This window comes from Macaca nemestrina, chromosome 17 (genome assembly GCF_043159975.1).
Source record: "Macaca nemestrina isolate mMacNem1 chromosome 17, mMacNem.hap1, whole genome shotgun sequence".
Lineage (NCBI taxonomy): Eukaryota > Metazoa > Chordata > Mammalia > Primates > Cercopithecidae > Macaca > Macaca nemestrina.
In genome coordinates, this window is record NC_092141.1 from 8,568,024 (window position 1) to 8,594,422 (window position 26,399).

The window sequence follows — 26,399 nt, forward strand, 5'->3', positions numbered from 1 at the left end:
AGCAGCATCGCCGCCCCACCTCCCGCCGGCTCCGCCGGAAGCCGGTCAGCGCCAGCCGGAAGCCCCGCCCCCTCGAAGCGCCGCGGATCAGAGCAGCCACCGCTCTTCACTCCAGGCTTTGCCCGGCTGGGACAGCACTGCGGACCCCCTGCGGCGCTGTCCACCCAAATGACAGCTGCGACCTCGTCCAAGCCGGTGACTTAACTCGGGCCCGTTACCCGTTCCCACTTTGTTGCCAAGTCTCCAGCCTGGAAAATAAACTGGCTTCAGGTATCCTGTTTAGATCCTTAAAATGAGGAACGGCAGGAACACACACAGCGCTGCCACCTCACACCTTTTCACTTCATCCTGACGAAGCTGCGGTTCAGTTCGGATGTGTGAGGTTTTGGTCTGATGGCACTCACCCAGCACTTGGGCAGAAAATAAGGTAAACGGGGCCCATGGGTCCCTCAGAGAACCTGAACCTGAGATCTCTCAATCTAGACAAACAGCTTGAAGTGATCTAGATGCTATAGGAAGTCACAGAAGCTTCTTATCCTATTGAAAGCAAGACTTCCTATCCAATGGCAATACAAACTTTTATATACAGTGAGTTAAAAAACATAGGCTGTCCATATAGCAACCTATCTATAATAAGAAAGTTCAAAAACAGGTTCAAGAGGAAGTATTTCCAACTAGCTTTTCTTATAGGCCTTCTTCTCAATGAGACCCCTCCAGCTACTGATATATCCTCAAATGCTGCTGCCCACTATAAAAAAATATATGTATCAGTCCTAATTTCAGAAAAATTTTGACTGACGGCCGGGCGCGGTGGCTCAAGCCTGTAATCCCAGCACTTTGGGAGGCCGAGACGGGCGGATCACAAGGTCAGGAGATCGAGACCATCCTGGCTAACACGGCGAAACCCCGTCTCTACTAAAAAAAACACAAAAAATTAGCCGGGCGAGGTGGCGGCGCCTGTAGTCCCAGCTACTCGGGAGGCTGAGGCAGAAGAATGGCGGGAACCCGGGAGGCGGAGCTTGCAGTGAGCTGAGATCTGGCCACTGCACTCCAGCCTGGGCGACAGAGCAAGACTCCGTCTCAAAAAAAAAAAAAAAAAAAAAAAAAAAAGAAAAATTTTGACTGACAAATCAGAGGTAAGAGACCAGTCCACTGAAAACTAGGGAGTGTCATAAATCACCACACACAAAACACAGGCTCTTTGCTTCAAGTTTTAATCAAAGCTTTTATATAAGATTACTTTATTCCTGCATCTTCTCAATTGTTTCTTCCTTGTATTTGCCCTTTTCCTTTCCTACTTGGCGAGATTTGGCTTTCCGTTCAAGGATCTTTTTGCGGTCTTTGTCCAGTTTTAGCCTAGTGATAACCACCTGCAGAAAAATAAGAAAAACACACTCCCAAGCTTTAAATAATCACTAAAACACATGGGAAAGCCCAACATTCAATAGCATTTCCCACACCTGGGGCAGGTTGATGGCTAAATAAGATTTAACTTTTTAAAAATTCCAGAAATTACTCTTTAGCCATCAAACCTGGCTTATTTACTAATTTCCCACCAACAAAGGAGAAAAAGACAAGATGGCATCAGTAATTCTTATCATAGCCTCTTCTGTGCTTCATTGTAAAATGTGTTTCTTTTTCATTGAGAAATATGATTCTGCTCTTCTCACTCCAGTTTTACAAGCTGGCATATATATTTGTTTCTAAAGTAACTTCAGGCTGGGTGTGGTGGCTCATGCCCCCAATCCCAGCACTTTGGGAAGCAGAGGCGGGTGGATCACCTGAGGTCAGGAGTTCGAGACCAGCCTGGCCAACATGGTGAACTCCCTTCTCTACTAAAAATACAAAAATTAGCCGGGCATGGTGGCACATTCCTGTAATCCCAGCTACCTGGGAGGCAGGAGAATCTCCGGAACCCGGGAGGCGGAGGCTGCAGTGAGCTGAGATCATCCCATTGCACTCCAGCCTGGGCGACTGAGTGAGACTCATCTCAAAAAACAAACAAACAAACAAACAGCTGGGTGTGGTGGCAAATGCCTGTAACCTAGCTACTCAGGAGGCTACAGCAGGAGAATCACTTGAACCCAGGAAGCAGAGGATTGCAGTGAGCCGAGATCACACCACTGCACCAGGTTGGGCGACAAGAGCAAAACTATCCAAAACAAAACAAAAAAAACCCCACCCCAAAACAGAAAAATATAATAAAGTAACTTCAGAATTTTAATGTTAGAAATTAAAGATAGCATCCACACATAATTCCACCAGAAAAATCTTTAGTGAGAATATGACAATACAGATCTTATTCCAACAGTTCAAATCCTAAAAGACATCCAAATTATGATAAACTTTAGTCTTATGAGGGCGAGGAAAGGGTGAAAAGAGGTGCTGGAAATATAGCATGGTGACCGAACAAAAATCTCCAGTTGCTGAACTCACGTTCTAGTACAGGGAGCCCGAAAACATGTACAAGTGAATTGACATCACTTTGATAGAGAAAGGCGGTAAGTGTGAGGAGGCCGAGGGGCTTTCTAGAGTGATCAAGCAAAGTCCTACTGATAAAGCTACATTTGAACAGAGACCTAAAGTGCTAAGCACTTTATTTATATATAGGTATCTGTTTTTTTTTTTTTTTTTCCTTTTTGTGGAGAACGGGGTCTCGCTATATTACCCAGGCAGGTCTCGAACTCCTGGGCTCAAGCTATCCTCCCGCCTCTGCCTCCCTGAGAGCTGGGATTACAGGTGTGAGCTCTGGAAGAGAACACCAAGTTGAAAGGTTCAAAGGCAGGAGATGATCAAGTTTCACAGGTGTGTTTCTCACACTTGAATAAGAATCAACTGGAGGGCTTATTAAAAACAGACACCTGGGTCAAAAGCCCTAATTTTGCCTCAGTAGGCCTGGGCTCCTAGAATTTCTAATTCTACCAAGTTGCTAGGAGGCGAGCAGACTAAAGCATACAGAATGGAAAAGATGTCAGAAGTAAGGGAAGATCAGTTAAGGTCTTTTTTTTCCCCGAAATGGAAGTCTCGCTCCGTCACCCAGGCTGGAGTGCAATGGCACAATATTGGCTCACTACAACCTCCGCTTCCCAGGTTCAAACGATTCTCCTGCCTCAGCCTCCCAAGTAGCTGGGATTACAGGCGCCCGCCACCACGCCTAGCTAATTTTTTTTGTATTTTCAGTAGAGACGGGATTTCACCAGTTGATCAGGCTGGTCTTGAACTCCTGACCTCAGGTAGTCTGCCTGCCTCAGCCTCCCAAAGTGTTAGGATTACAGGCGTGAGTCACTGCGCCCGGCCACATCAGTTAAGGTCTTACAGGCCAATGTGATGGCAAAGGGCAGACAGAATTCTAGGTATAATGAGACAGCAGTCCACAGACCTTATAAACTGATGTGAGGTATATAATAAATCAGTCAAAATGACATTTTTGGTTGGACAAGGCAGCTCATGACTATAATCCCAACACTCTGGGAGGCCTAGGTGGGAAGATAGTTTCTGGCTAGGAGTTCGAGACCAGTGCCTGGGTAACACTGCAAGAACCCGTATTAAAAAAATTTTTAAATGACATTTTGGCCTGAGCAATTAGGAACATAGAGAGCTGTCATACACTATGATGGTTTGAACATGCCAAGTTTGGGATACTAATTACAAGATGATTACTGAGTTACTCAAAGATCGACTGTCACATGTTGCACTGACATGTGCAGTACAAAAAGACAATCTGCTACCAGATTGGTGACCTTTAAAACAACTTTTCTGGTGTTGGGAAGCGAAAAATATAACTGGAGTAGGTTAATGAATGAGAAACTCCTTGCTCTTAAGAGATACATACTGAAGTAATTACAGGTGAAGTGTCATGATCTTTTTTTAGTAAATTCACTGGGGGTGGAGAAAATGGACAAAGAGCACGTGGCAAAATTTTAATAGAGAATTCTAGGTCAGAGATATACAGGTGTTTTACTATACCAGGCTTTTGACTTCTCTGAGGCTTAAAAATTACATTTATTGGCTGGGCGCGGTGGCTCATGCCTGTAATCCCAGCACTTTGGGAGGCAGAGGTGGGTGGATCACGAGGTCAGGAGATCAAAACCATCCTAGCTAAGGATAACACGGTGAAACGCCGTCTCTACTAAAAATACAAAAATTAGCCGGGCATGGTGGCGGGTGCCTGTAGTCCCAGCTCCTCTAGAGGCTGAAGCAGAATGGCATGAACCTGGGAGGCGGAGCTTGCATGCCACTGCACTCCAGCCTGGGCCAGAGCCAGACTGTCTCAAAAAAGAAAAACCAGGGCCAAAGTGCCATTTCATCTTATAAAAACCTACTTCCCAAATTTTAAGATCTATAAATTATTGATTGTTAATCAGCTTACTAATAGCTTTTGAAGAAAAAGCACATTTAATATACACGATGGGACGAGCATGGTGGCTCATGCCTATAATCCCAGCACTTTGGGAGGCCAAGGCAGGCAGATCACCTGAGGCCAGACCAGCCCCGCCAACACAGTGGAACCTTTGGCCAACATAGTGAAATTTTATACTAAAAAGTACAAAAATTAGCCAGGTGTAGTGGTGCATGCCTGCAGTCACAGCTGCTCAGGAGGCTGAGGTGGGAGAATCGCTTGCATTTGGGAGGCGGAGGCTGCAGTGAGCCTGAGATTGTGCCACTGCACTCCAGCCTGGGTGACAGAGCAAGAACCTGTCTCAAAAACAAACTAACAGAAACATAATGACCGTTAAAGACACTTTGATTTCAGAAACATTTTAAATGTTATTAGAATTTTCAACAGAAGTGCGGTAGTATTTACTTCAAGATATGTTTTTTTCCAGCACATGTGAAAAATCAAGGACTATTTCTATGGGCTCGCTCTGTAAACAACCACACGTCAACAATACTTGCCATAATTTCCTTCTCTCAAGCATTCTCAAAAACACCTACCTTGCTGGGGTGAATGCCTACGTGGACCGTTGTGCCATTAGCCTTTTCCCGCTGCACCCGTTCAATGTAGATAACATACTTCTTCCTGTAAACCTGGACTACTTTGCCAATTTGCTGACCTTTATAGTGTCCTCGTACAACCTAAGTGCAAATTCAAAAGTAAATATTTGAATAAAAGATTAACCTTGTAAATCAAGTAAACAAACTCATGCATACACCACTCACCCTATCATTATATTAAAAGGTTAAAAAAAAAAAGAGTCCACTTTGGCAACTTGTAGTAAGTTGACACTCCATCTCAAAAGGAGCAACAGACCAAGAGTATTTAAATCTGAACCCATCAATGTGTTCAACCTAGTGCTAGTCAGAGGGCAGCAACAAATGCTTAAGGGAACAAACCAATTCTTTCCCAAAGGTTAATCGACAGAAATCCTAGTGGTCCTCAGTTTGTCAGGCCAAGTGTTTCTGAACAGATTCTTCTTCCCAGTTTGTGACTTTCTTGCATTGGTATGTATTGAAAACAGAGATGATCGTTTTTAAGGTCTACTGGCAAGTTTAGCACTACTATAGCAAGGACCAACAGCTGTTCTCAACCCACACTGTTCATTTGTGAACCCATTACATTTTATTGAAATAGCATGAAAACACATTGATGATGTGTATGTAAATGGCTTTAGAGACTGCCTGAATTCTGTAATCACTAGCTGCACTACAGATTACACCTAAGGGTCATTTATAGAAACCTTCACCTAAGTAGATCCAACAAATTATTTACCTGTAAGCACAAACGATCATGTGAGACTACGCTTCATTACAGCTCCTGAATCTAGATTTGGAGCAATTGTTTACTGGTCCTCAACTGCCTCTTCAATGACCAAACACTGAAACCTCCTTCGCAAAAATTGCAACAGTGAGAAAATTACAGCAGTTAAGAGATCTGACCTAACTAACTCCACCTTGCTTCTAACCTCCAAGATGGCCTTGCTTATTCCTGGGCATAGACCAAACTAACTCCTTTAGGAGGACCTTAGTCTACAGTTTAACTTTGAAACAAACCCCGTTCTTGCCTGGAGACCAGACTGCCTTTGTAGGACTAACAAATTGGCTGCAAGCCTAGAAATTATGGTTTAGGCAGCTAGAGGCCAAAAGATTCTAAACTTCTCCAATTGCTCCTAGGGATAACACATTGTAAAGCCTAAGATTTGCGTGGTATTTTTTTCAGACCCTGCACTGATGGATCCGCTGGTGCCACCCAGATCACTAAACTAGCTCAGGTGATCTTGTGGCCCCCATCCAGGAACCAACTCAGAGCAAGAAGACAGCTTCAACTCCCTATGCCTTCATCTCTGATGTGACCTATCAACACGCCCCACTCCCTGGCCCCCACCCGCTAAGTTATCCTTCAAAAAACTCCAGTCCCCACATTTTCTGGGAGACTGATTTGAGTAATAAACTCTGGTCTCCCGTTCTGACTCTGCATGTATTAAACTCTTTCTTTATTGCAACTCCTGTCTAGATAAATCAGCTCTATCTGGACAGTAGGCAAAATGAGCCTGTTGGGTAGTCACAATGTATTGATAAAAAGATAATCCCAAGGCAATGTTCTGATTATCTGTCACCTAATTATGGCCACATCATCTGACATTTGGGAAAATGGATTTTCAGGCAGGATCCCCAGGAGTTGGAGACGAACCTGGACAATAAAGTGAGACCCTGCTCTACAAAAACAAAAACAGGTCCCACATGGGAGCATCGCTTGAGCCCAAAAGTGAGCCATGACCATGCAACTACACTCCAGTCTGGGTAGGAGTGAGACCCTGTCTCAGCTGGACACAGTGGCTCACGCCTGTAATCCCAGCACTTTGGGAGGCCGAGGCGGGCAGATTACGAGGTCAGGAGATGGAGACCATCCTGGCTAACATGGTGAAACCGCGTCTCTACTAAATATACAAAAAATTAGCCGGGCGTGGTGGCGGGCGCCTGTAGTCCCAGCTACTCGGGAGGCTGAGGCAGGAAAATGGCGTGAACCCAGGAGGCGGAGCTGGCAGTGAGCTGAGATCGCGCCACTGCACTCCTGGGCGACAGAGCAAGACTCTGTCTCCAAAAAAAAAAAAAAAAAGAAAATAAAATTGAGATTTTTACCTAAGAATACAATTAAAAACTGAACAGCAGCTTACTTGTTTTTCGGTCCCTGGCTCATCTCGCCACTCTTTGGGAGGAAGAGTCTTAGAAGCATCTTTATCAGGCATGCAATCCCTCTTCTAAGCTAAGTGCGTGAAATATCCATCAAGACCACGAGAACAAGTAGGGATACACACCTGAACTTCATCATCCTTTCGGATGGGCATGGATCGCACGTTGTACTTCTGTCTCAGCTCTTTGGAAAGAGGGGAAGACATAATCTTCCTGCGAATGTGGGAAGGTGCATTGAAATGCCTTTTGCGATTCTTGCTTCGGTCGGAAGTCACAAAGGGATTAAACTTCATTTTGGCTACATAAAAAGTTAAAAAGACTCTTAAATGACCAAAATCTCATCCAGCTTCCAAACAAATAACCACAATGATTTTATCTTGATAGTCTAGAATGATCATAGGAACTGTCATGTGCTGCAACTTCAATAAAAACTGCTTGATCAGAAGGGCCTATCAACCGAAGCTCGAAACTAAATGAGTAAGGCCCTCCATCCCGAACCTGGAAAAGCCTGCACACGTCTCGGGTCCCAGAAGTCTCCCAGTAGGCAAGTGTGTGGTCTGGAAGTTCCGTGAAGACTTTACCGAGAAGTTACTTCGAGACCATTCTCTAGGAAACGACATCGCCCAGACTCGAGTCTATTTCCACAGGCTCCCTTTCCTCAACTCGTTTTCGAGTCCCCAGATCCCCGATCCCTCCATCCCTTTCCGGTCCGGCGGCCCTTGATTGAAGCGACCAACAGGTAAAAAAAAAAACCATCCCGGCCTCCCCTTCCTGGCTGCTACTCGGCCGACGGGAGACTCGGGACCCCCGCGGTCAGAAGCCATCATGCCCAAGAACGGATGGCTGTGGATTACACTCGCTTGCCCGCCGAATCCTTACCCGCTCCCACTTCGGTGATGGCCGCAAAAGGGAAAAGAACTACACGCTGCTTCCGGTTCTGTAAGTTTACGAAAGATCTCGCGAGACCTTTGTCTCTTGGAGCGAGAGGGGCGCGGAGTTTGAGCGCAAGCAGTAAACTGGGAAATAAATTTATGGCTAGTGTCACCTACTGGCTAGGAGGGGAACTGCGAGGGATTGTAAAACTCCCGTCTTCCAGGTCCTAGTGTTTGTCTTCCTTCCGAGACCCGGGTGCTGTCGCTGAATGCTCTCGGAAGGGTAGTCCCCGGGCGAGTGGCGAAGCGAAGGCTGCTCAGGGTCCAACTGCCCCTGGGGGTGATGAAGGAACGAGCGGCCCCAGGAGACCCCCTGGTACCTTCACTCCCAGGTGCCGGGGGGAGGGGGGACCGGCACCCCCTTAGCCGGGGAAAGGCATGCCCTGCTTCTGGCCGCCAGGAGGCGCGGGGACGCCGGCTGGCCGGCCGGTCGCCTGGGTCCCTGCACTCACCGTCCCCGCCCGCCCGTGGCGTGGGCGCGGCCAGCGTGCCGGTACTTTAACGAGCTCCATCGCGACGCCGGCCACCGCCCCTGCACTTCGGCGTCTGCTGACCGCACCGCGGGGCGCGCCAGAGATTCGGTTCTGGGTGGCGGGGGGCCTTGCGAGGACCGGGGCCACCGATCGCCCCCCGCGGAAATAGGTCCAAGGCCGCGTTTCTAAGGCGCCCCCAGTGCTGCGACAGGTGCTGGTCCAGACCACGCTTCGAAGGAGCCGGGCGGGAGGAAGCCTCTCGGTGCGGGGAGTTGCGCGGCTTTCTAAATGCTCGGCCTGTTCGCGTCCAGTTCAGGACCAGACGGAAGCCGTGCGCTCCCTGCAAATGGTTTCTTTCTTTCTTTCTCTCTCAATTTTTTTGTCTTTTTCTTCTTTTTGAGACAGAGTTTCACTCTTGTTGCCCAGGCTGGAGTGCAATGGCACGATCTCCGCTCACTGCAATCTCCGCCTCCCGGGTTCAAGCGATTCTCCTGCCTCAGCCCCCCTAGTAGCTGGGATTACAGGCGCCCGCCACCACGCCCGGCTAATTTTTGTATTTTTAGTAGAGACGACGTTTCACCATGTTGGCCAGGCGGGTCTTGAACTCCTGACCTCAAGTGATCCGCCCGCCTCGGTCTCCCAAAGTTCTGGCATTACAGGCGTGAGCCACCTGAGCCACCGCACCTGGCCCCTGCAAATGGTTTCTGAGGCAGCCGCAGTACAGCAGGCACCGGCGCTGAACGGCTTCTGCTGAATGAATGACATGGGTGTCACAGTGACAGAGGACACGCGTTTCACAAGAATACCGAAGACGTAATGAGCCTGCTGGGTGTGGGGACGCTCTTGTCTACACTTTACATCATGAATTCTTTTAATCCACAAAATGGCCCTGTTGTTGTTGGTATTACTGTCCCCATTTTACAGATTGGGCAACTCAGCCACAGAGAAATGAGAGGAACTCAGTGCAAGGTTATTCACGACCCACAAGTCACAGGGAAGCCGTGCAGGCTGGCTCCCCAGCCTCTTCTGGGAACTGTATATATGGCCCCAATTTGTGGGGGACCTCATACCCAGGACTGCCCAGAGGATGGTCAGCACGAACATATGTTTTCATGGTTTAAAAATAGTTGTGTTCTTAAATATGTTCTCAAGGAAGTAGCCCTAGGTTCTATTCATAACTGAAAAATTCAGCAAGAATTCCTCTGTTGCGACTCTTTTCAACAAATATTTACGAGGCATCTTTCATGAGCCAGCCCTGAAACTGATTTGGGTCTGGAAGTCCTAGAGAGCTGCCCAAGGTACCTGCCTTCCTATCTTGCCTGCCCTTCTGGCCTTCACATTGTCACTCCTTCTCTTTCTTCCTACTGTCCTTACTAGTTTCCCAGCTCTCCTCCTGTTGGGGTGTCCCCGTCGTCTTCCTCTCTTCCCACCAAGGCCCTCTCTGTTTCCTCAGAGAGGAACAGAGACACTGGCGATGCAAAATAGGTCAAAGTTTGTGCCTGCAGGAAGTTTACTGTCTACAAGGAGAGATAGACAAGGGAATCGACAGCCACGAGCCCACAGGAAGAGTGCTCGCTGAGCCAGCTGCCTTTGCTACCTTTGCTGCCTCTGTGATTCGGGAGCAGAAGGGAGCTCTGGGATCAGGGAAGACTTCCGGGGTGAGGTCAGCATTGAGTGGAATTGGAAGAATGTTAACATGAGCTCCACAAGGCAGTGGGAATTGCTTGAAGGAAGGCTTGAGGTGTGAAGCAGTGTGACTCGAGTTTTCCAGGAATCAGGTCCTTGCTACTGAAGAGAGGCATTCAGAGGGGAGCCCAGGGGCTCTAGGGCTGAGATGAGTGTGATTTGGGTCTGGAAGTCCTAGGGAGCTGCTGAAGGTACCTGCCTTCCTATCTTGCCTGCCCTTCTGGCCTTCACATTGTCACTCCTTCTCTTTCTTCCTACTGTCCTTACTAGTTTCCCAGCTCTCCTCCTGTTCGCGTATCCCCATCGTCTTCCTCTCTTCCCACCAAGACCCTCTCTATTTCCTCAGCCCTTGCATCCTCTGCTGACACCCTACCCTCCCAAGCCTTCCTTCCTTTCTCCCTCTGTTCAATACGAGTCTCAAAATGAAACCTTCAGGCCAGGCATGGTGGCTCACACCTGTAATCCCAGCACTTTGGGAGGCCAAGGCAGGCAGACTTGAGGTCAGAAGTTTAAGTCAGAAGTTAAGGCCAGAAGTTTTAAGACCAGCCTGGCCAGCATGGCGAAACCCCGTCTGTACTGAAAAAACAAAAATTAGCCGGGTGTGGCGGTGTGCACTTGTAATCCCGGCTACTTGGGAGGCTGAGGCAGGAGAATCACATGAACCTGGGAGGCGGAGGTTGCAGTGGGCAGAGATCTCGCCATTGCACTCCAGCCTGGGTGACGGAGCAAGATTCTGTCTCAAAAAAAAAAAATAAATAATGATAATAAAAAAAACCTTCAGCCCACCATTGGTACAGCATGATGCTTGATACAGTGTGAAGGTTTGCAGGGTACAAATTGTCCACACATGCAAATGCAAATGACCAGTAGCCTAGTTAGAATGTCCCTTTCTCTGTTTTTTTTTTTGAACTGGAGTCTCACTCTGTCGCCCAGGCTGGAGTACAGGTGGCGCGATCTCAGCTCACTGCAAGCTCTGCCTCCCAGGTTCACGCCATTCTCCTGCCTCAGCCTCCCGAGTGACTGGGACTACAGGCGCCCGCCACCATACCCAGCTAATTTTTTTGTATTTTTAGTAGAGACGGGGTTTCACCATGTTAGACAGGATGGTCTTGATCTCCACCTCAGCCTCCCAAAGTGCTGGGATTACAGGCGTGAGCCACCACGCCCAGCTGGCTAATTTTTGTATTTTTAGTAGAGAGAGAGTTTCACCATGTTGGCCAGCGTGGTCTCGAACTCCTGACCTCAAGTGTTCTGCCCACCTCAGCCTCCCAAAGTGCTGGGATTACAGGTGTGAGCCACTGCGCCTGGCCGTCCCTTTCTCTTAACACGTGTCTGTTGGGAGCCTTGCCCTCACCCTGCAGCCTAGTCTGACTGCCCTCTCTCCCTCGCTGCCCACATTCCTCTTCCTGGATTTGAGAAAGTTCCCTTTAGGATCATTTTGAAGCTCCAGACACAGCAAAGCAGGGGTTATAGCTAGATTCCACACCTAGAGTTGTTTGGACTCAACTTTTTTCTAGACACCAAGCTGTCAGTTTTATTCATTCATTCACTCATTCTACAGATACTTCTCCAGCTCTTACTGTTTACTAAATTCAGGCGCTGGAGATACTAAGATCTGTAAGCTCTAGCCTCCCCTGAAGGAGCACTTTGTTGAGGAGGAGACAGATGTGACCAGATAAGCATAAGGAAGTGTCACCGATGGGATGCTTTGTGGGGGATGGGGAGGCAGCATTGGAGCCGGCAGTTCCCCTGAGCAAGGAAGTGGGCACATCTTCAAAGGTAACCCTGGAACTCTACTAGTAGTTTCTAAAAAGCTAGGTAGGAGTTTTCCAGGTAGATGGGGTGGAGTGGGAGTTGGGGGTCGGGGGAGTGTGTTTCAGGCAGAGGGAGTCTTGTAAGCAAAGGCCCAGGCCTGCACGCCACTGCGTATTGGGAACTGCAAGTGGTTTGTGCTGAGAATGAGCTGCGGGATTAATTTGTCCTGGTAGGAGGAGGATGAAGAAAAGTGAGGAGTCGTAAGGATGAGGCAAAGTAGTTTATTGTGTGTCCCTGAAAAATGACATTTTTTTTGAGACAGAGTCTCGCTCTGTCGCCCAAGTTGAAGTGCAGTGGCACGATCTCGGCTTATTGTAACGTCCACCTCCTGGGTTCAAGCGATACTCCTGCCTCTGCCTCTCGAGTGCTGGGATTACAGGTGCTGCCACCATGCCTGGGTAATTTTTGTATTTTTAGTAGAGACGGGGTTTCACCATGTCAGCCAGGATGGTCTCCCTCTCTTGACCTTGTGATCTGCTCGCCTTGGCCTCCCAAAGTGCCAGGATTACAGGCATGAGCCATTGCACCTGGCCCCAAAAAGTACATTCATACCGACAAGGAGGTCAAAAGGAGATAGCAGCTGAGTGGTCTTGTGAGTCACACAGGGTTCAGTGAGGGGAGAGGTTACGGAACTGTTTCTGAGGGGCACAGAGGTCTCTAATATGCCCGCCCAGGATCCTGGCAACCCTCGTCAGGGCCCTGCTGGCAATGCTGTGGATCCTTAAGCTTGCCTGGTGGGCTCCGACTATGTGTGTATTACAGTTAAAGGTTATGATGATGATGGGAAGTGGCTGTGTGTGTGTGTGTGTCTGTGTGTGTGTCTGTATCTCTGTGTGTGTGTCTGTGTCTGTGTGTGTGTGTGTCTGTGTGTGTGTGTCTGTGTCTGTGTGTGTGTGTCTGTATCTGTGTGTGTGTGTGTCTGTGTGTGTGTGTCTGTGTCTGTGTGTGTGTGTCTGTATCTGTGTGTGTGTGTGTCTGTGTGTGTGTGTCTGTGTCTGTGTGTGTGTTTCAGGGGTTGGGGTGCCTCTGGACAAGGAAAGGAAGAGAAGAGCAACTAAGTTTAACCCTGGGCATCCACCCCTCTGTCTGTCTGTCTGTCCGTCCATCCATCCATCCATCCATCCATCCATCCATCCATCCATCCATCCATCTATGTAACGGTATTGTCCTGTAGTGCCCTGACTCCATGATGGTTGCTTAAAACGAAAGATTTTATTTGAAAACAAAGAGGAAAAGAAGAGAAAGGAGAATCAAAACAAGCACATTCAATGACCGGGCCCAGAGAAATGCTCAGGAACTCAGGAACGCTGAGAACATTACCCTTTTAAACCTTACTCCTTGGGCGCCTGTTAGCGTAAGATGTCACACCTCTAACCAGACAAACCAGCCCCACTAAGCCAGTAGCTGACACTCCAACCACAGGACAGGCGGTTTGGCAGCTCTTGAATGTTCTTGGGGCGATCTTACCTGGCAACAGGTGTATGCACTGAAGATATCTTTAGCTTCTAATAGTTTTTCAATTCAGTTTTTGAATGATACATTTACTTGGTTCAAACATCAAAAGGTATAAAAGGTAAAGTGAGGCCGGGCGCGGTGGCTCACACCTGTAGTCCCAGTACTTTGGGAGGTCAAGGCGGGTGGATCACAAGGTCAGGAGATGGAGACCATCCTGGCTAACATGGTGAAACCCCGTCTCTACTAAAAATACAAAAAATTAGCTGGGCGTGGCGGCGGGTGCCTGTAGTCCCAACCACTCGGGAGGCTGAGGCAGGGGAATGGCGTGAACCCAGGAGGCGGAGCTTGCAGTGAGCAGAGATCACGCCACTGCACTCCAGCCTGGGCAACAGAGCAAGACTCCGTCTCAAAAAAAAAAAAAAAAAGGCCGGGCACGGTGGCTCAAGCCTGTAATCCCAGCACTTTGGGAGGCCGAGACGGGCGGATCACGAGGTCAGGAGATCGAGACCAGCCTGGCTAACACGGTGAAACCCCGTCTCTACTAAAAATACAAAAAAGTAGCCAGGTGAGGTGGCGGGCGCCTGTCGTCCCAGCTATTTGGGAGGCTGAGGCAGGAGAATGGCGTAAACCTGGGAGGCAGAGCTTGTAGTGAGCTGAGATCCAGCCACTGCACTCCAGCCTGGGTGACAGAGCGAGACTCTGTCTCAAAAAAAAAAAAAAAAAAAAGATAAAGTGAAAACTCCCCTTCCCATTCCATCATTTTCTCATCCCTTTCCATGGCTAGTCAGAATTATTAGTTTTTGTACATCTTCCTTTCCTCCCCCTCCTTCCCTCCCTCCCTCCCTCCCTTTCTCCCTCCCTTCCTTCCTCCCTTCCTTCCTTCCTTCCTTCCTTCCTTCCTTCCTTCCTTCCTTCCTTCCTTCCGTCCTTCCTTCCTTCTTTCCTCCCTCCTACCCACCCTTCTTGTCTTTCTCTTTTCTTTCTCTCATCAGGGTCTTACTCTGTTGCTCAGGCTGGAGTACATTGGTGCAATTGTAGCTCACTGCAGCCTCCTGGGCTCAAGGGACCCTCCCACCTCAACTGCCTGAGTAGCTGGGGCTACAGAGGTGTGCCACCACACCAAGGTAATTAATTTTTTTTTTATAGAGATAGGGTCTCGCTATGTTGCCCAGGCTGGTTTTGAACTGGCCTCAAGCGATCCTCCCACCTTGGCCTCCCAAAGTGCTAGGATTATAGGCGTGAACCACCGTGCCCTGCATTCCCTCTTTTTTGATGCATAAGTAAGCAAATAGGAATGTAAATTCTTATTACCCCCTTTCTTTCTTTTTCTTTTTCTTTTTTTTTTTGAGACAGAGTCTCGCTCTGTCTCCCAGGCTGGAGTGCAATGGTGCCATCTCAGCTCACTACAACCTCCGCCTCCTGGGTTCAAGCAATTCTCCTGCCTCAGCCTCCCTAGTAGCTGGGATTACAGGCATGCACCACCATGCCCGGCTAATTTTTGTATTTTTAGTAGAGACCGGGTTTTACCGTGTTGGCCAGGCTGGTCTCGAACTCCTAACCTCAGGTGATCCACCCGCTTTGGCCTCCCAAAGTGCTGGGATTACAGGCGTGAGACACTGTGCCTGGCCTATTTCCCGCTCTTTCTATACAAATTGTAGTATCCAGTATCCAGTGTTCCACACCTTGCGTTTCCTCATTTTCCATTGTACCCTGGAGACATTCCGTATAAGTTCATTGAGTCCTTTCTTGTTCTTTTCTTTTTTCTTTTATACAGCTGCATGATATTCCCTGGATCTTAAGATAAATAACCAGTACCCTACTGATTAGCATTCAGGGTTTTTCCAATCCTTTGTTTTTATAAACAGCACTGCAATTATATAGCATCATATGTATGCTGCTGTCCATACATGCAAGTATATCTGTAGGGTGTTTCTAGAACAGGAATTACTGGAGCAAGGCAGAAATTTTGGTAGATAATGTCACATTGCTCTTGACAGGGATTTTAATAATATGCATTTCCACTAACCATTCCCCTGCCTCCCTCAGCTTCAGTAGCAGAGTGGGTTATGAGACTTCCAGGTTTTGATAAGCTTATAGGTGAAAAATGGCATGCCAGCAGAATTTTAATTTAATGGCATGCCAGCAGAATTTTAATTTTCTTTTGCAAGTGTAGTTGAACAGATGTGTAGGAGCCATTTGTGTTTGTATTTCAAACTTTTTCTTTTTTTTCTTTTCTTTTCTTTTTTTTTTTTTTTTTTGAGACGGAGTGTCGCTCTGTTGCCCAGCTGGAGTGCAGTGGCGTGACCTCGGCTCACTGCAACATCCACCTCCCAGATTCAAGTGATTCTCCTGCCTCAGCCTCCCGAGTAGCTGGGACTACAGGCACGCGCCACCATGACTGGCTAATTTTTTGTATTTTTAGTAGAGATGGGGGTTTCACCATGCTGGCCAGGCTGGTCTGGAACTCCTGACCTCGTGATCCACCTGCCTTGGCCTCCCAAAGTGCTGGGATTACAGGAATGAGACACAGCGTCAAACTTTTTCATCTAAAGTGAATTGTCCCTCAAGTCCAGGCTCGGAGCTTTCCACATACATTGCAAAGTCTCTGGAATCTTTGAGAAAATATATACCTTTATTTTAAAAATAGCTTTTGGCATTCTCTGAAAAGAAGTTGCAGCTACAGGTCACCACTGAACAATGTGAAAACACTGAGGATATTTGGAAAGACACTTTTGGCAAATACGACAGAATCTGAAAAGACTAGAACCAGGTTCCCAAAAATTCATGACACTGTTTAAAACAGCCTGGCTGAGGTTAAAAGAGACTCATTGGAGTCTTTGCAAATTTAACATTATTTTTATTCCTATAATAAATATTTTCCCCATGGAATCCATCTGTATCTCTTCCCCCCAACAGCACCTGTGCTCATCTGTATTTTTTTTTTTTTAAGACGGAGTCTCACTCTGTCACCCAGGCTGGAGTGCAGTGGCGCGATCTTGGCTCACTGCAACCTCTGCCTCCCGGGTTCAAGCGGATATTCTGCCTCTCCCAAGTAGCTGGGACTACAGGCGTGCGCCACCACGCCTGGCTAATTTTTGTATTTTTAGTAGAGACGGGGTTTCACCACATTGGCCAGGCTGATCTCGAACCCCTGACCTTGTGATCCACCCGCCTCGGCCTCCCAAAGTGCTGGGATTACAGGCGTGAGCCACCGCACCCGGCCACTTCTGTAATCTTGAAACGAGCACAGAGAAGCCCACAAATGCTTTCAAAGCAGCCTTCGCTATGTCCCAAATATCCCCCGTAGTGGGGCCCAATTCCCCAGCGGCCCCCAGATGACCACTACTGCAGGCATTTAGGAACTAGATAAAATGTAGACTGCTATTTCTTCCCCCACAGACAGCAAATTGCTGAGAGGGATATAGGTTAGGGGAGGTTGGGGGAGGTTGGGGGCTCAACCGTGGGCACAGTTGGGTGCAGGCCGCCACTTATTTGAGATAATTGCTGGAGGTTTTTGTTGTTTTCCGTTGAAAGGTGTTGGTTGACTTACGGACCACAATAAACAGCCAATAGCTATCCCCAAATGACTCAGGCTAGACCCAACCTGAGGCTCTTCACAGTCCCACGCGGGCGCCCCAGGCAAAGAGACCTCGGGGAGCAGCTGATGGCACCTGGGCCTCAGCATTCCTCAGTTGAGATGGCGGCGTCCCTGGCAAGCATAGCTGTTTTCCTCCCCACCCTTCCTCACCCAGCCCAGCCTGGCAATCCACCTAGGAAACTGGCCCAGCTGGTGTGGCCTCTAAATGAGTGGCTGGGTCATGAGGAGGAGGACCAGCTGGGAGGGAGGTGGGAGCCCCCAGGGGTTCGTTTGCCCACATAGTTCTCAGCTGACTCAAGGCTCGCCTGTCAGGCTTCCCCTCCACTCCCTGCCACCCTTGAGAACCCTAGGACTCAAAGTTTGGATCCCTCCTTGGGCCTGGAGGGCTCCGTCCGTGGAGCACTCTGCTGGGGTGTCTATCAACAAACCCCTGTCTCTGGATCTGGCCTCAGCTCTCCAGGAAGAACAGTTTCTGTTCATTCTCCCAGAAATGCTGAGGCAGCCTCTGAGATCAGCTTCTCCTTCAGGGAAGCCCTTCTAAGCTGGCAGGTTGGGGACAGGGAGGGCTTAGGGATGGGGTACTGTGGTGGAGGTCAGGGGTGAGTGCTGAGATTCTGGGTGCCCATTCTGTCTGTTCCGGAGGGCAAGCCACAAATCCTGGGTGGGAATTCTGGCCTGGAGGATCCTGCCATTGACCAGCCCAGCAGGACATCTGCCCGCAGGGCTTCCTTGCCCCTGGAGGGGCCCACCTGGCTTTGGGCAGGACACCTGGCAGATAAGGTCTGCCGCTCAGGGCTGGTGAGCCTGCAGGAGGGCAGTAACCACCCATCTTCCCAGCCTAGATGGAAGGGGAACGCGTCTGCTGAGGATTCACGTGGGGAAACGCACTGCGCCCATGGAGTCAGCTCCAGCCTCCCTGCGGGGGTCGGGGAAGCCCAAGGCCCTCTCTGTGCCGAGGACCTCCCCTCTGCCTGCCCGCCTGCGCTTCGGAGCTTCGTGGCACCAGGGCTGCCGTGGGGCCTCCCGTCCCACCCCAGGCCACAGCCAGCCCGGCGGTCTCCCTGCTGTGCGCCTCATGCCTGCTTCCTCACCAGCAGCACCCAGGGCAGGATGGCGGCCACCACGGCCACCACGGCGATGAGCGTGATGAGCAGTAGGGCCCGCGATCGGCAGCAGAAGGCGCGGGCGGAGCGGGGCGCGGGGGAGGCCTCGGAGAGCTCGGCCAGGCTGCGGCGGGGCAGCACGCTGTCCTGCTCCCCCAGGGGCATCCCGTGGCGGCTGATGACGAAGACCTGCGACTCCCGCGGCAGGCTGGGCAGCAGGTCCAGGGGGAGTTGGGCGCTCTGGCCCGGGCTGCCCGGCGACCTGGCCTGGCCCGGGGGTGGCCTCCAGGCGGACGAGGAGGCGGCCAGGGGGTTTGTGTGACCCAGGCTGTCCAGTGGGGGCACGGAGGGCAGGGCCACAGGCACAGTCAGGGTCTGGGAGCTCTTGTCCAGCATGGAGGGCCAGCGGGAGCTCTTCTTGCTGAGGAACGTGACGTAGCGGCAGATGGGGCAGACCAGGATCCTCTGGACCTGCCCGTCCACGCGGGTGGACAGCAGGTACTTGACCAGGCAGTCATGGCAGAACACATGGCCACAGCTCAGCGTCCGGCTGGCGCCCTCCAGGTCCCGGAACTTCTCGTAGCACACAGGGCACTCGCTGCCCGAGCTGTCCTTGCTCTCCCCTTCTGACATGGCCACTGGGAGATGGCACACTCAGCTGTGGGTGGGAAGGGTAGTGAATATTGAGGCATTTCCCTCTTTCCCTCTTCCGTCCTAGCTCCCACCTACACCTCTGCCTCCACTGCCTCTTATCCCCTCTCCCTGTCTTCCGCCTCTCTCTTCCTCCTACTCTTGGCTCTTCTGCTGCTCCTCCTCTATGGCCCACCTGACTCAAACCTAGAGCCCAAGACCCTTAGGAGGAGAGGATTAGAAGCTTCTGGAAGCGAGAATCGGGAGACAGAGAACCAGAGAACCCAGTCACACTGGACCCCAGGAGGAGGTGTGTGGAGTTCCTGATGTCTCACCTCAATCACCATGTACACACATGGTGAGGTCACTGCCTCACCTCTTCCTGCTTCAGTGACGGAAGTGAAGGAAGGAAGTCCCTGTTACCAGGGGAAGCAGGTGGCTAAGGAGATGCATGCACAACCCCAGTCCAGTCTCCAATTTGGGCCTGCACCCAGAGTGGCCATTTTCCAGAAAAACCTGTGCTAGTCTCAACCTCTGCCCTCACCTGGGGTTGGCGGGTCCACTGGATTTCCTCCAGCCATTGGATTGCATTCCTCTGTGCTAAGTGTGGCTATAAAGCAATGACTGTTTAAAAAAACAAAGCTCAGAACTTACACATTCAAATGCCTGCTGGCCTTCCACACAGTCACGTCCGGAAGTTTTGGGTTCATTCCCTCACCTGCCACAGCTCAGTCATTCTCCAGATTCTTCTTATGGGGCTGCCTGAGGCAGTGAGAGAAGCATCTGATCAACCTTGATGGAGACAGAATTTTATCCTTTGAGAATATGTCTGATATTTTGGAAGTGGCCAGAAGTCACTGGGAGCCAAGTCTGATAGGAAAGTAAATGAATGATCAAGTGACATGATATTGTTTGAAATCAAAGCTACAGAGTCACTATAAAGTAACAAGATGATTTCTTTCTTTTTTGAAAGAGAGTTTTGCTCTGTCATCCAGGCTGGAGTGTAGTGGTGTGACCTCAGCTGACTACAACCTCCACTTCCTGGGTTCAAGAGATTCTCCTGTCTCAGCTTCCCGAATAACTGGCATTACAGGCATGTGCCACCACCCCTGGCTAATTTTTGTATTTTTAGTAGAGACAGGATTTCACCGTGTTGGCCAGGCTGGTCTTGAACTCCTGACCTCCAGTGATCCGCCTGCCTCAGCCTCCCAAAGTGCTGGGATTACAGATGTGAGCCACCGCACCCGGCCACAAGATGGGTTTTAAACAGAATCCGAGAGCAGATTTGTTTGATTAAGTACATGGCTTCCCAAGTCGATGGCTTTGAAGGGAAACATCCACTGGGGTGTGTGGTGAGGTCCAAGTGTCCTCATTGAAAAGTTCACAGAGTCACAACTGTGTCGCCTAAACTTATCTAGAACGGCTTCTTTAAAAGGAACCATGATTCCATGTTATTGCTACTTTCTTCCATCCATAACAGAGACAAAAGACCCCTGGGCACACTGATAAAATAGAGCTGCATGGCATCCCCCAGACCTGAGAGATGACATAATCAGAATAAAATCAATGTATATGAAGGACAACTGTTAAGATCACAAATCTTTCAGAATCCCTCCCTCTCTTGGCTTGGCTCCAAATCCATTTTGCCGAGTTGAAAATGTCCCATAGTCTAAGAAACAGCAAAAATATTTGGAGGTGGGATAAGGAATCTGGCATCCTGGAGGCAGCCCCCAAACCTTTTTGGGAGTTTCCAGGTGTGGTCTTTGAGGTGGTCAGTGTGGCCCGCAGGATGGGGCTAGGGGTTCAAATCTTTGATCTACCCATTACTGTCTGTATAAGCTTAACCAAATTGTTTAACCTCTCTGAGTCTCAGTTTCCTGTCCATAAGATGAACTTGATAATAATGGTACCATCTTCCTCGGAGAGTTGTTGGGGGAATTAAGTGAGCTAATGTGAGTCAAGAGTTTGGCTCAGAGTAAGTCTTCAGTAAATGGCAGTTGTCATTATTAAGACAGGCCACGTCCTGTCACCTCTTCTCCCAAAGGAGACTTGGAGACCCCTGTTACAGCTCTTGAGGCAGCCACAGCATTTGCCTTCCTTTCCTTCCTTGTCATCCCCAAATGTTCCTTGGTATGTGGATGATTAAAAAAATCGCACCCCCTTGACAGAGGGCAACTCATCTCAAATTAGAATAACTGAACAAGATGACAATGGATAAGATAAGCGATGGGCGATCAATAAGAGTTTAAATGGTTATTCCAATGTTTCTTAGCAGTTTTTTAATAACACATTTGCAAATGTTTATACCAAACAGCCATTATAATCAGGATGGCCATGATTTTCTTAAGTCAATCAACTATTAATATGTTTCATTACATTTCATAACTCCCCAAAGTGTATGACGGCAAGAGTTCCATCCTTCTATCCATCCATCCATCCGTCTAATTATTCAACACATATTTATTGACCACCTGCTATATGCTAGGTACTGAGCTTACATATTAGGGGTAAGTAGTGGTCAAGGAAGTTCTTATAAAACTTTAGAGCTCAGTGGACATTTATAAATTTTCTCAAAAAAGATATTTTTTTGAAAGGAGGATTGATGATCGATGGTTTAAGTTGTTTGGATAACTGAGAAGTAGAGATCAAGGCTGACAAGAGAAGACGAGCAAATAAGGAATCCTAGAGGGAAAAAAGGACTTTAGAGATCACTTAGTTGAAGTTCCTAGTTTCAGAGATGAGCAGATCCATGTCTAGAGAGAGGGAAATGACTTGCCTAAGGTCACCGGTGAAGGTGATGGAGGGGAGTTAACAGAGACAGATTCCGTAGATGGTAGAACATTGTGAGAATCAGCTGATAGATTGGGTGAGTAGGTATTAGCCAAGTTAGGAAGCACCATCCGCCTTGAGACGAGCAGGGAAGGAGGCGGAGAGCCTGTACTTTTCATCCGAGTTAGCGGAAAAGTGAAAAGGACCCAGGGAGTGCAGAAGACATTCCAGCCCCATTGATGGCCTCTCTGGGCAATCCTTCTCCCTTTCAACGATGGCGTCTCTGGGCAAGCCTTCCCCCTTCCAACAATGGCCTCTCTGGGCAAGCCTTCTCCCTTCCAAACATGGCCTCTCTGGGCAATCCTTCTCCCTTTCAACGATGGCGTCTCTGGGCAAGCCTTCCCCCTTCCAACGATGGCGTCTCTGGGCAATCCTTCCCTCTTCCAAACATGGCCTCTCTGGGCAATCCTTCCCCATTCCAATGATGGCCTCTCTGGGCAATCCTTCCCTCTTCCAATGATGGCCTCTCTGGGCAATCCTTCCATCTTCCAAACATGGCCTCTCTGGGCAATCCTTCCCCCTTTCAACGATGGCCTCTCTGGGCAATCCTTCCCCCTTCCCGTGCTTCCAGAGAGCCATGCCATTCACACCTGGACAATGCTATCTCCTTCCCCACCTTCTTGCTTCCCTTTCTCAGTCTTTCCCTGACCCCTCCCTCTTTGCCTCTCTCCCTTTCTGAATCCCATTCCATTCTCCATCCTTGAGTTCCTCTTAAGGCCTGATTCTGTCTGGGTGCTGGGGTGAGGGAGAGAGCAACAGAAGAAATGCAAGGAACATACTCTAGTTTGAGCACAAACAAGTTCGAGAATGATGCAGTAAGTGCCAAAAGCATCCCTATTGGTGCCTTAGGAAAATGAGGGGAGAGGAGGGCTGGAAGGTCTTCTTAGGTGAAGTAGGACCAGTATTGAGCTAATAATAAATAATTACAACAGCGACCATTTATTGAATCCTAATTATGCACTTGGCATTTTGCATCCCTTCCTCATCTGATCCTGACAACAACGCTGGGAGGTAGGGAGTGTCTCCATTTCATAGATAAGGGAACTGAAGCTCAGAGCTTAAGACTTTGTCTTCAGACTTTGGTCAAAGGAATAGAAGAAATAGCACTGACAGAGAAGTGACTACCCAACCTTCCTTCCTCAGAGTGACCCTAAACAAGGATGCCCCTCAGGCCACCTGGGAGGCAGGGGGAAGGCAATGGCTGGCCCAAGGGAGCTGCCCTCACTGAGTCTCCCCCATAGCAGTAGCCCATTTCCAGGACAGGGTGACAGGGGCAGGTGTCCCCACCCCAGAGAAAACACCCCCCATCCCCACCTCAGCACAGAGCCTGTGGGACAGAATGACACTTCCAGGCACCTGGGATTCCCTCCTGGAGCCCCAGTGCAAGGTCCTACAGCTTTAGCTGTGACTACTTCCTCACCCACAGCTATCTATCTCTTCTCTCTCTTTCAATTTTTCTCTCCCTCATTCTCCTGCATCCTTCCAATGTTGGCAACCTTCCAACATTGCCAAGCTCCTTCCCCACCCCCAGCCAGGCCCCTAGACTCACTTTGGCTGGGACCAGAGAGAGCAGCAACCACCTTCCCTCCTGGGGCCTCCAGCAGATCTGAGCCGCCCCGAGGTGCTGGGCAGCAGCACGATCTCCTCCTGTTGCTGTTAGTGTGACCGCCGCCGCCGAGGGATTCCTAATGACAGAGCAGGTCGGGAGGACAGCGCGAGGAAGTGAATGTCGCCCAACCCGTTTGAGGCCAGGAGGCTTTGGCGTTGCCCAGGGGGTTGGCAGCTGCTGGAGTCAGGTGATCTTGCTGAGGATGCCAGGAGAGGAACCCCTAGCCTGAGGAGGAGCCCAGGGGTGGGCGCTCAGGAGAGTCAGAGGGTCTCACCGGGGAGGTAGTGACCCAGGACCCCTTTGACTGAGGCTCGCCAGGCATGGGTCTCCCTATCAATAGGAAAGTCACATACACCGTCCTTCCCACCCTCCTGGACCCATTTCAGTGATCCCCATCTTCCCTCCACACCCCCAGCCCCATACCATGCACAGGGTGAAGGGGTCAGTAGTGGATCAGCCTCGGGAAGTCTATGACACTCAGAGTCACATGTCTGTGGGATCTGCCTATGTGCATTTGTCACTCATAGAACACCCAAAGGGGCTTAGAGCTCCAAAGACCCAGAGCCACTGACATAAAGAATGAGGCGGAGTAAGACCAGTGAAGCAGGAATGCACACAGATATGGAAGGAAGTCCCCGACATCACGATAAACGGAAGGGAGTTTCAGAACAGCCTGTGTAATACAATTCTATTTATGAAGATGATAATACATGATCATACTCATAGAGGAAAATCTGGAAGAAGACACATGAAACTGTTCATAGCAGTTATCTCTGGAGAGACTTTCTAAGTTTTATATTTCTGTGATGTTTGCGTTTTCGCCCTGAAAGTTTGTTTCTTTCGTGATTAGAAAAAAAAAAAAAAAAAAATCCACTGGGTGCGGTGGCTCATGCCTGTAATCCCAGCAGTTTGGGAGGCTGAAGTGGGCAGATTGCTTGAGGCCAGGAGTTCAAGCCTTGCCAACATGGTGAAACCCTGTCGCTAATAAAAGTACAAAAATTAGCTGGGCATGGTGGTGCAAGCCTGTAGTCTCAGCTACTTGGGAGGCTGAGGCACAAGAATTACTTGAATCCAGGTGGTGGAGGTTGCAGTGAGCCAAGATTGCACCACTACACTCCAGCCTGGGCGACAGAGTCAGACTGTGTCTCAAAAAAAAGAAAAAAGTCATCAAGAATAATGGGGAATGAAGTTTGGGGAACTGGAAATCATTTTGGAGGATTCCCTCCCAGTCCTCTCAGGAGGTTACCAAGAAACCAGTTTTCTTTTTTTTTTTTTTTTTTGAGACGGAGTCTCGCTCTGTCGCCCAGGCTGGAGTGCAGTGGCCGCATCTCAGCTCACTGCAAACTCCGCCTCCCGGGTTTACGCCATTCTCCTGCCTCAGCCTCCCCAGTAGCTGGGACTACAGGCGCCCGCCACCTCACCCGGATAGTTTTTTGTATTTTTTAGTAGAGACGGGGTTTCACCGTATTAGCCAGGCTGGTCTCGATCTCCTGACCTTGTGATCCGCCCGTCTCGGCCTCCCAAAGTGCTGGGATTACAGGCTTGAGCCACCGCGCCCGGCCAAGAAACCAGTTTTCTTCTGAAAAAAGTAAGTTACTGGGTCCAAGGCACAGCCCAGCATGTGTGTGACCCTATAGGATGACACAGGATGACCCCTCTTCTGTCCAGTCAATCATGGCCCTGGCTCAATGGACACCTTGAAGCTGGTGGGGAGGACAGTCAGGGCAGTGCACTCGGCCACTTCACCGTGGACAGAGATCGGTGAGTGCCAAGCCGTCGTCACGGTCTCTTTTGTTCGTTCCCTGAGAGTATTAGATGGTCCTAGATTAGCAAATGAAAATGCAGTATGCCCAGGTAAATTAGAATTTCAGACAAACAACAAATGCTTTTTAGTATAAGTATGTCCAGTACAATACAGTACAATATCTGGGATTTTTTTTTTTTTTTTTTGAGACAGAGTCTCGATCTGTTGCCCAGGTTGGAGTGCAGTGGCCACAATCTCGGCTCACTGCAACCCCCACCTCCTGGGTTCCAGTGATTCTCCTACCTCAGCCTTTCAAGTAGCTGGGATTACAGGTGTGCACCACCACACCCCGCTAATTTTTTGTATTTTTAAGTGGAGACGGGGTTTCGCCATGTTGGCAAGTTTGGTTTTGAACTCCTGACCTTAAGTGATCTACCCGCCTTGGGCTCCCAAAGTGCTGGGATTACAGGCGTGAGCCACCACACCCGGCCCTCTGGCACATATTTATACTAAAGAGTATTTCTTTTCTATCTGAGACTCAAATTTAAGTGGGCATTCTGTTTTTTCATCCAGCAAGTCTAATCCCAGAGGACTCTCCAAATTTCTCTCCTTCCACTGGCACCTCCAAGAGGCACATTGCAAAGTTCTAAGTCCCTTCAACAATGTGGCTCATGACTCTGCCTAGGGCTTTCTGGGGATTCCTGAAAAGGCACCCCAAATACCTCAGTATCACCCCCTTGTGTGTTCCCCAGAGAGGAGACGGAGCCAGTCTCAGCCATCCTTAGATTTTTGGGATGTGATTTATGGGGTGATATAAAGTTCGTAAGGTGCCAATATCTTTTCCACTGGCCCTGTCATGAAGCTTGACTATGAAGATTAGCTTTAATATGTAAATATTTAGTATCACTGTCTGTTTTGGTTTTGTGTTCTAAAAAGAGAATTCCGGCCTGGCGCAGTGGCTCATGTCTTTAATCCCAGCACTTTGGGAGGCTGAGGAGGGCCGATAATGAGGTCAGGAGATCAAGACCATCCTGGCTAACACGGTGAAACCCCGTCTCTACTAAAAATACAAAAAATTAGCCCGGCGTAGTGGCGGGTGCCTGTAATCCCAGCTACTCAGGAGGCTGAGACAGGAGAATCGCTTGAACTCGGGAGGCAGAGGTTGCAGTGAGCTGAGATGTCACCACTACACTCCAGCCTGGGTGACAGAGTGAAACTCTGTCTCAAAAAAAAAAAAAAAAAAGAATTCGACTTAAAAAATTGCATATACTTATATATGTTGGCATGGACACACACATTTACCTGAGGAGGTAAATGCATCAGCCAGAGACACTTTAACTTGAATTTATTTTTCAGATTGGCTCTAGCCATCTAGCAAGTTTCTGGGAAAGTAGACT

The 26,399-nt window shown here is 49.2% G+C and overlaps 2 protein-coding genes and 1 long non-coding RNA gene across 4 annotated transcripts; 1 reads left to right on the forward strand and 2 right to left on the reverse strand.

Annotated features, from left to right (window-relative positions):
* The first annotated feature begins 25 nt into the window (after positions 1-25).
* LOC105474075 (uncharacterized) lies at positions 26-7,064 on the forward strand. The gene is made up of 2 exons (XR_982663.2): positions 26-427; positions 6,158-7,064. It is a non-coding gene; the product is annotated as an uncharacterized lncRNA (long non-coding RNA).
* LOC105474067 (ribosomal protein L26) lies at positions 1,195-8,164 on the reverse strand. 2 transcript variants are annotated; one of them, XM_071082335.1, is made up of 4 exons: positions 8,008-8,164; positions 7,254-7,426; positions 4,936-5,076; positions 1,195-1,370 (listed from the first exon to the last, which is right to left on the reverse strand). In XM_071082335.1, the coding sequence occupies exons 2-4, from the start codon at positions 7,419-7,421 to the stop codon at positions 1,242-1,244; spliced, it is 438 nt and encodes a 145-aa protein (XP_070938436.1). In that variant the 5' UTR covers positions 7,422-7,426; positions 8,008-8,164; the 3' UTR covers positions 1,195-1,241. The 2 variants fall into 2 exon arrangements, with proteins under 2 accessions (XP_070938436.1, XP_070938437.1); XM_071082336.1 differs by lacking the exon at positions 8,008-8,164 and adding an exon at positions 7,627-7,815.
* Positions 8,165-16,100: 7,936 nt separating this feature from the next.
* On the reverse strand, positions 16,101-23,342 carry LOC105474078 (ring finger protein 222). Its single transcript, XM_011728405.2, has 3 exons — positions 23,211-23,342; positions 19,539-19,690; positions 16,101-18,848 (listed from the first exon to the last, which is right to left on the reverse strand). The coding sequence occupies exon 3, from the start codon at positions 18,821-18,823 to the stop codon at positions 18,161-18,163; it is 663 nt and encodes a 220-aa protein (XP_011726707.2). The 5' UTR covers positions 18,824-18,848; positions 19,539-19,690; positions 23,211-23,342; the 3' UTR covers positions 16,101-18,160.
* Between the last annotated feature and the right edge of the window lie 3,057 nt (positions 23,343-26,399).

Excerpts from the sequence above, each read along its gene's own strand:
- LOC105474067 (XM_071082335.1), bottom strand. The coding sequence starts at position 7,421 with ATGAAGTTTAATCCCTTTGTGACTTCCGACCGAAGCAAGAATCGCAAA. Across the intron at positions 5,077-7,253 it reads GAAAGGATGATGAAGTTCAG|GTTGTACGAGGACACTATAA; the intron begins GTGTGTATCCCT and ends ATTTGCACTTAG. Across the intron at positions 1,371-4,935 it reads TAGGCATTCACCCCAGCAAG|GTGGTTATCACTAGGCTAAA; the intron begins GTAGGTGTTTTT and ends ATTTTTCTGCAG.
- LOC105474078 (XM_011728405.2), bottom strand. The coding sequence starts at position 18,823 with ATGTCAGAAGGGGAGAGCAAGGACAGCTCGGGCAGCGAGTGCCCTGTG.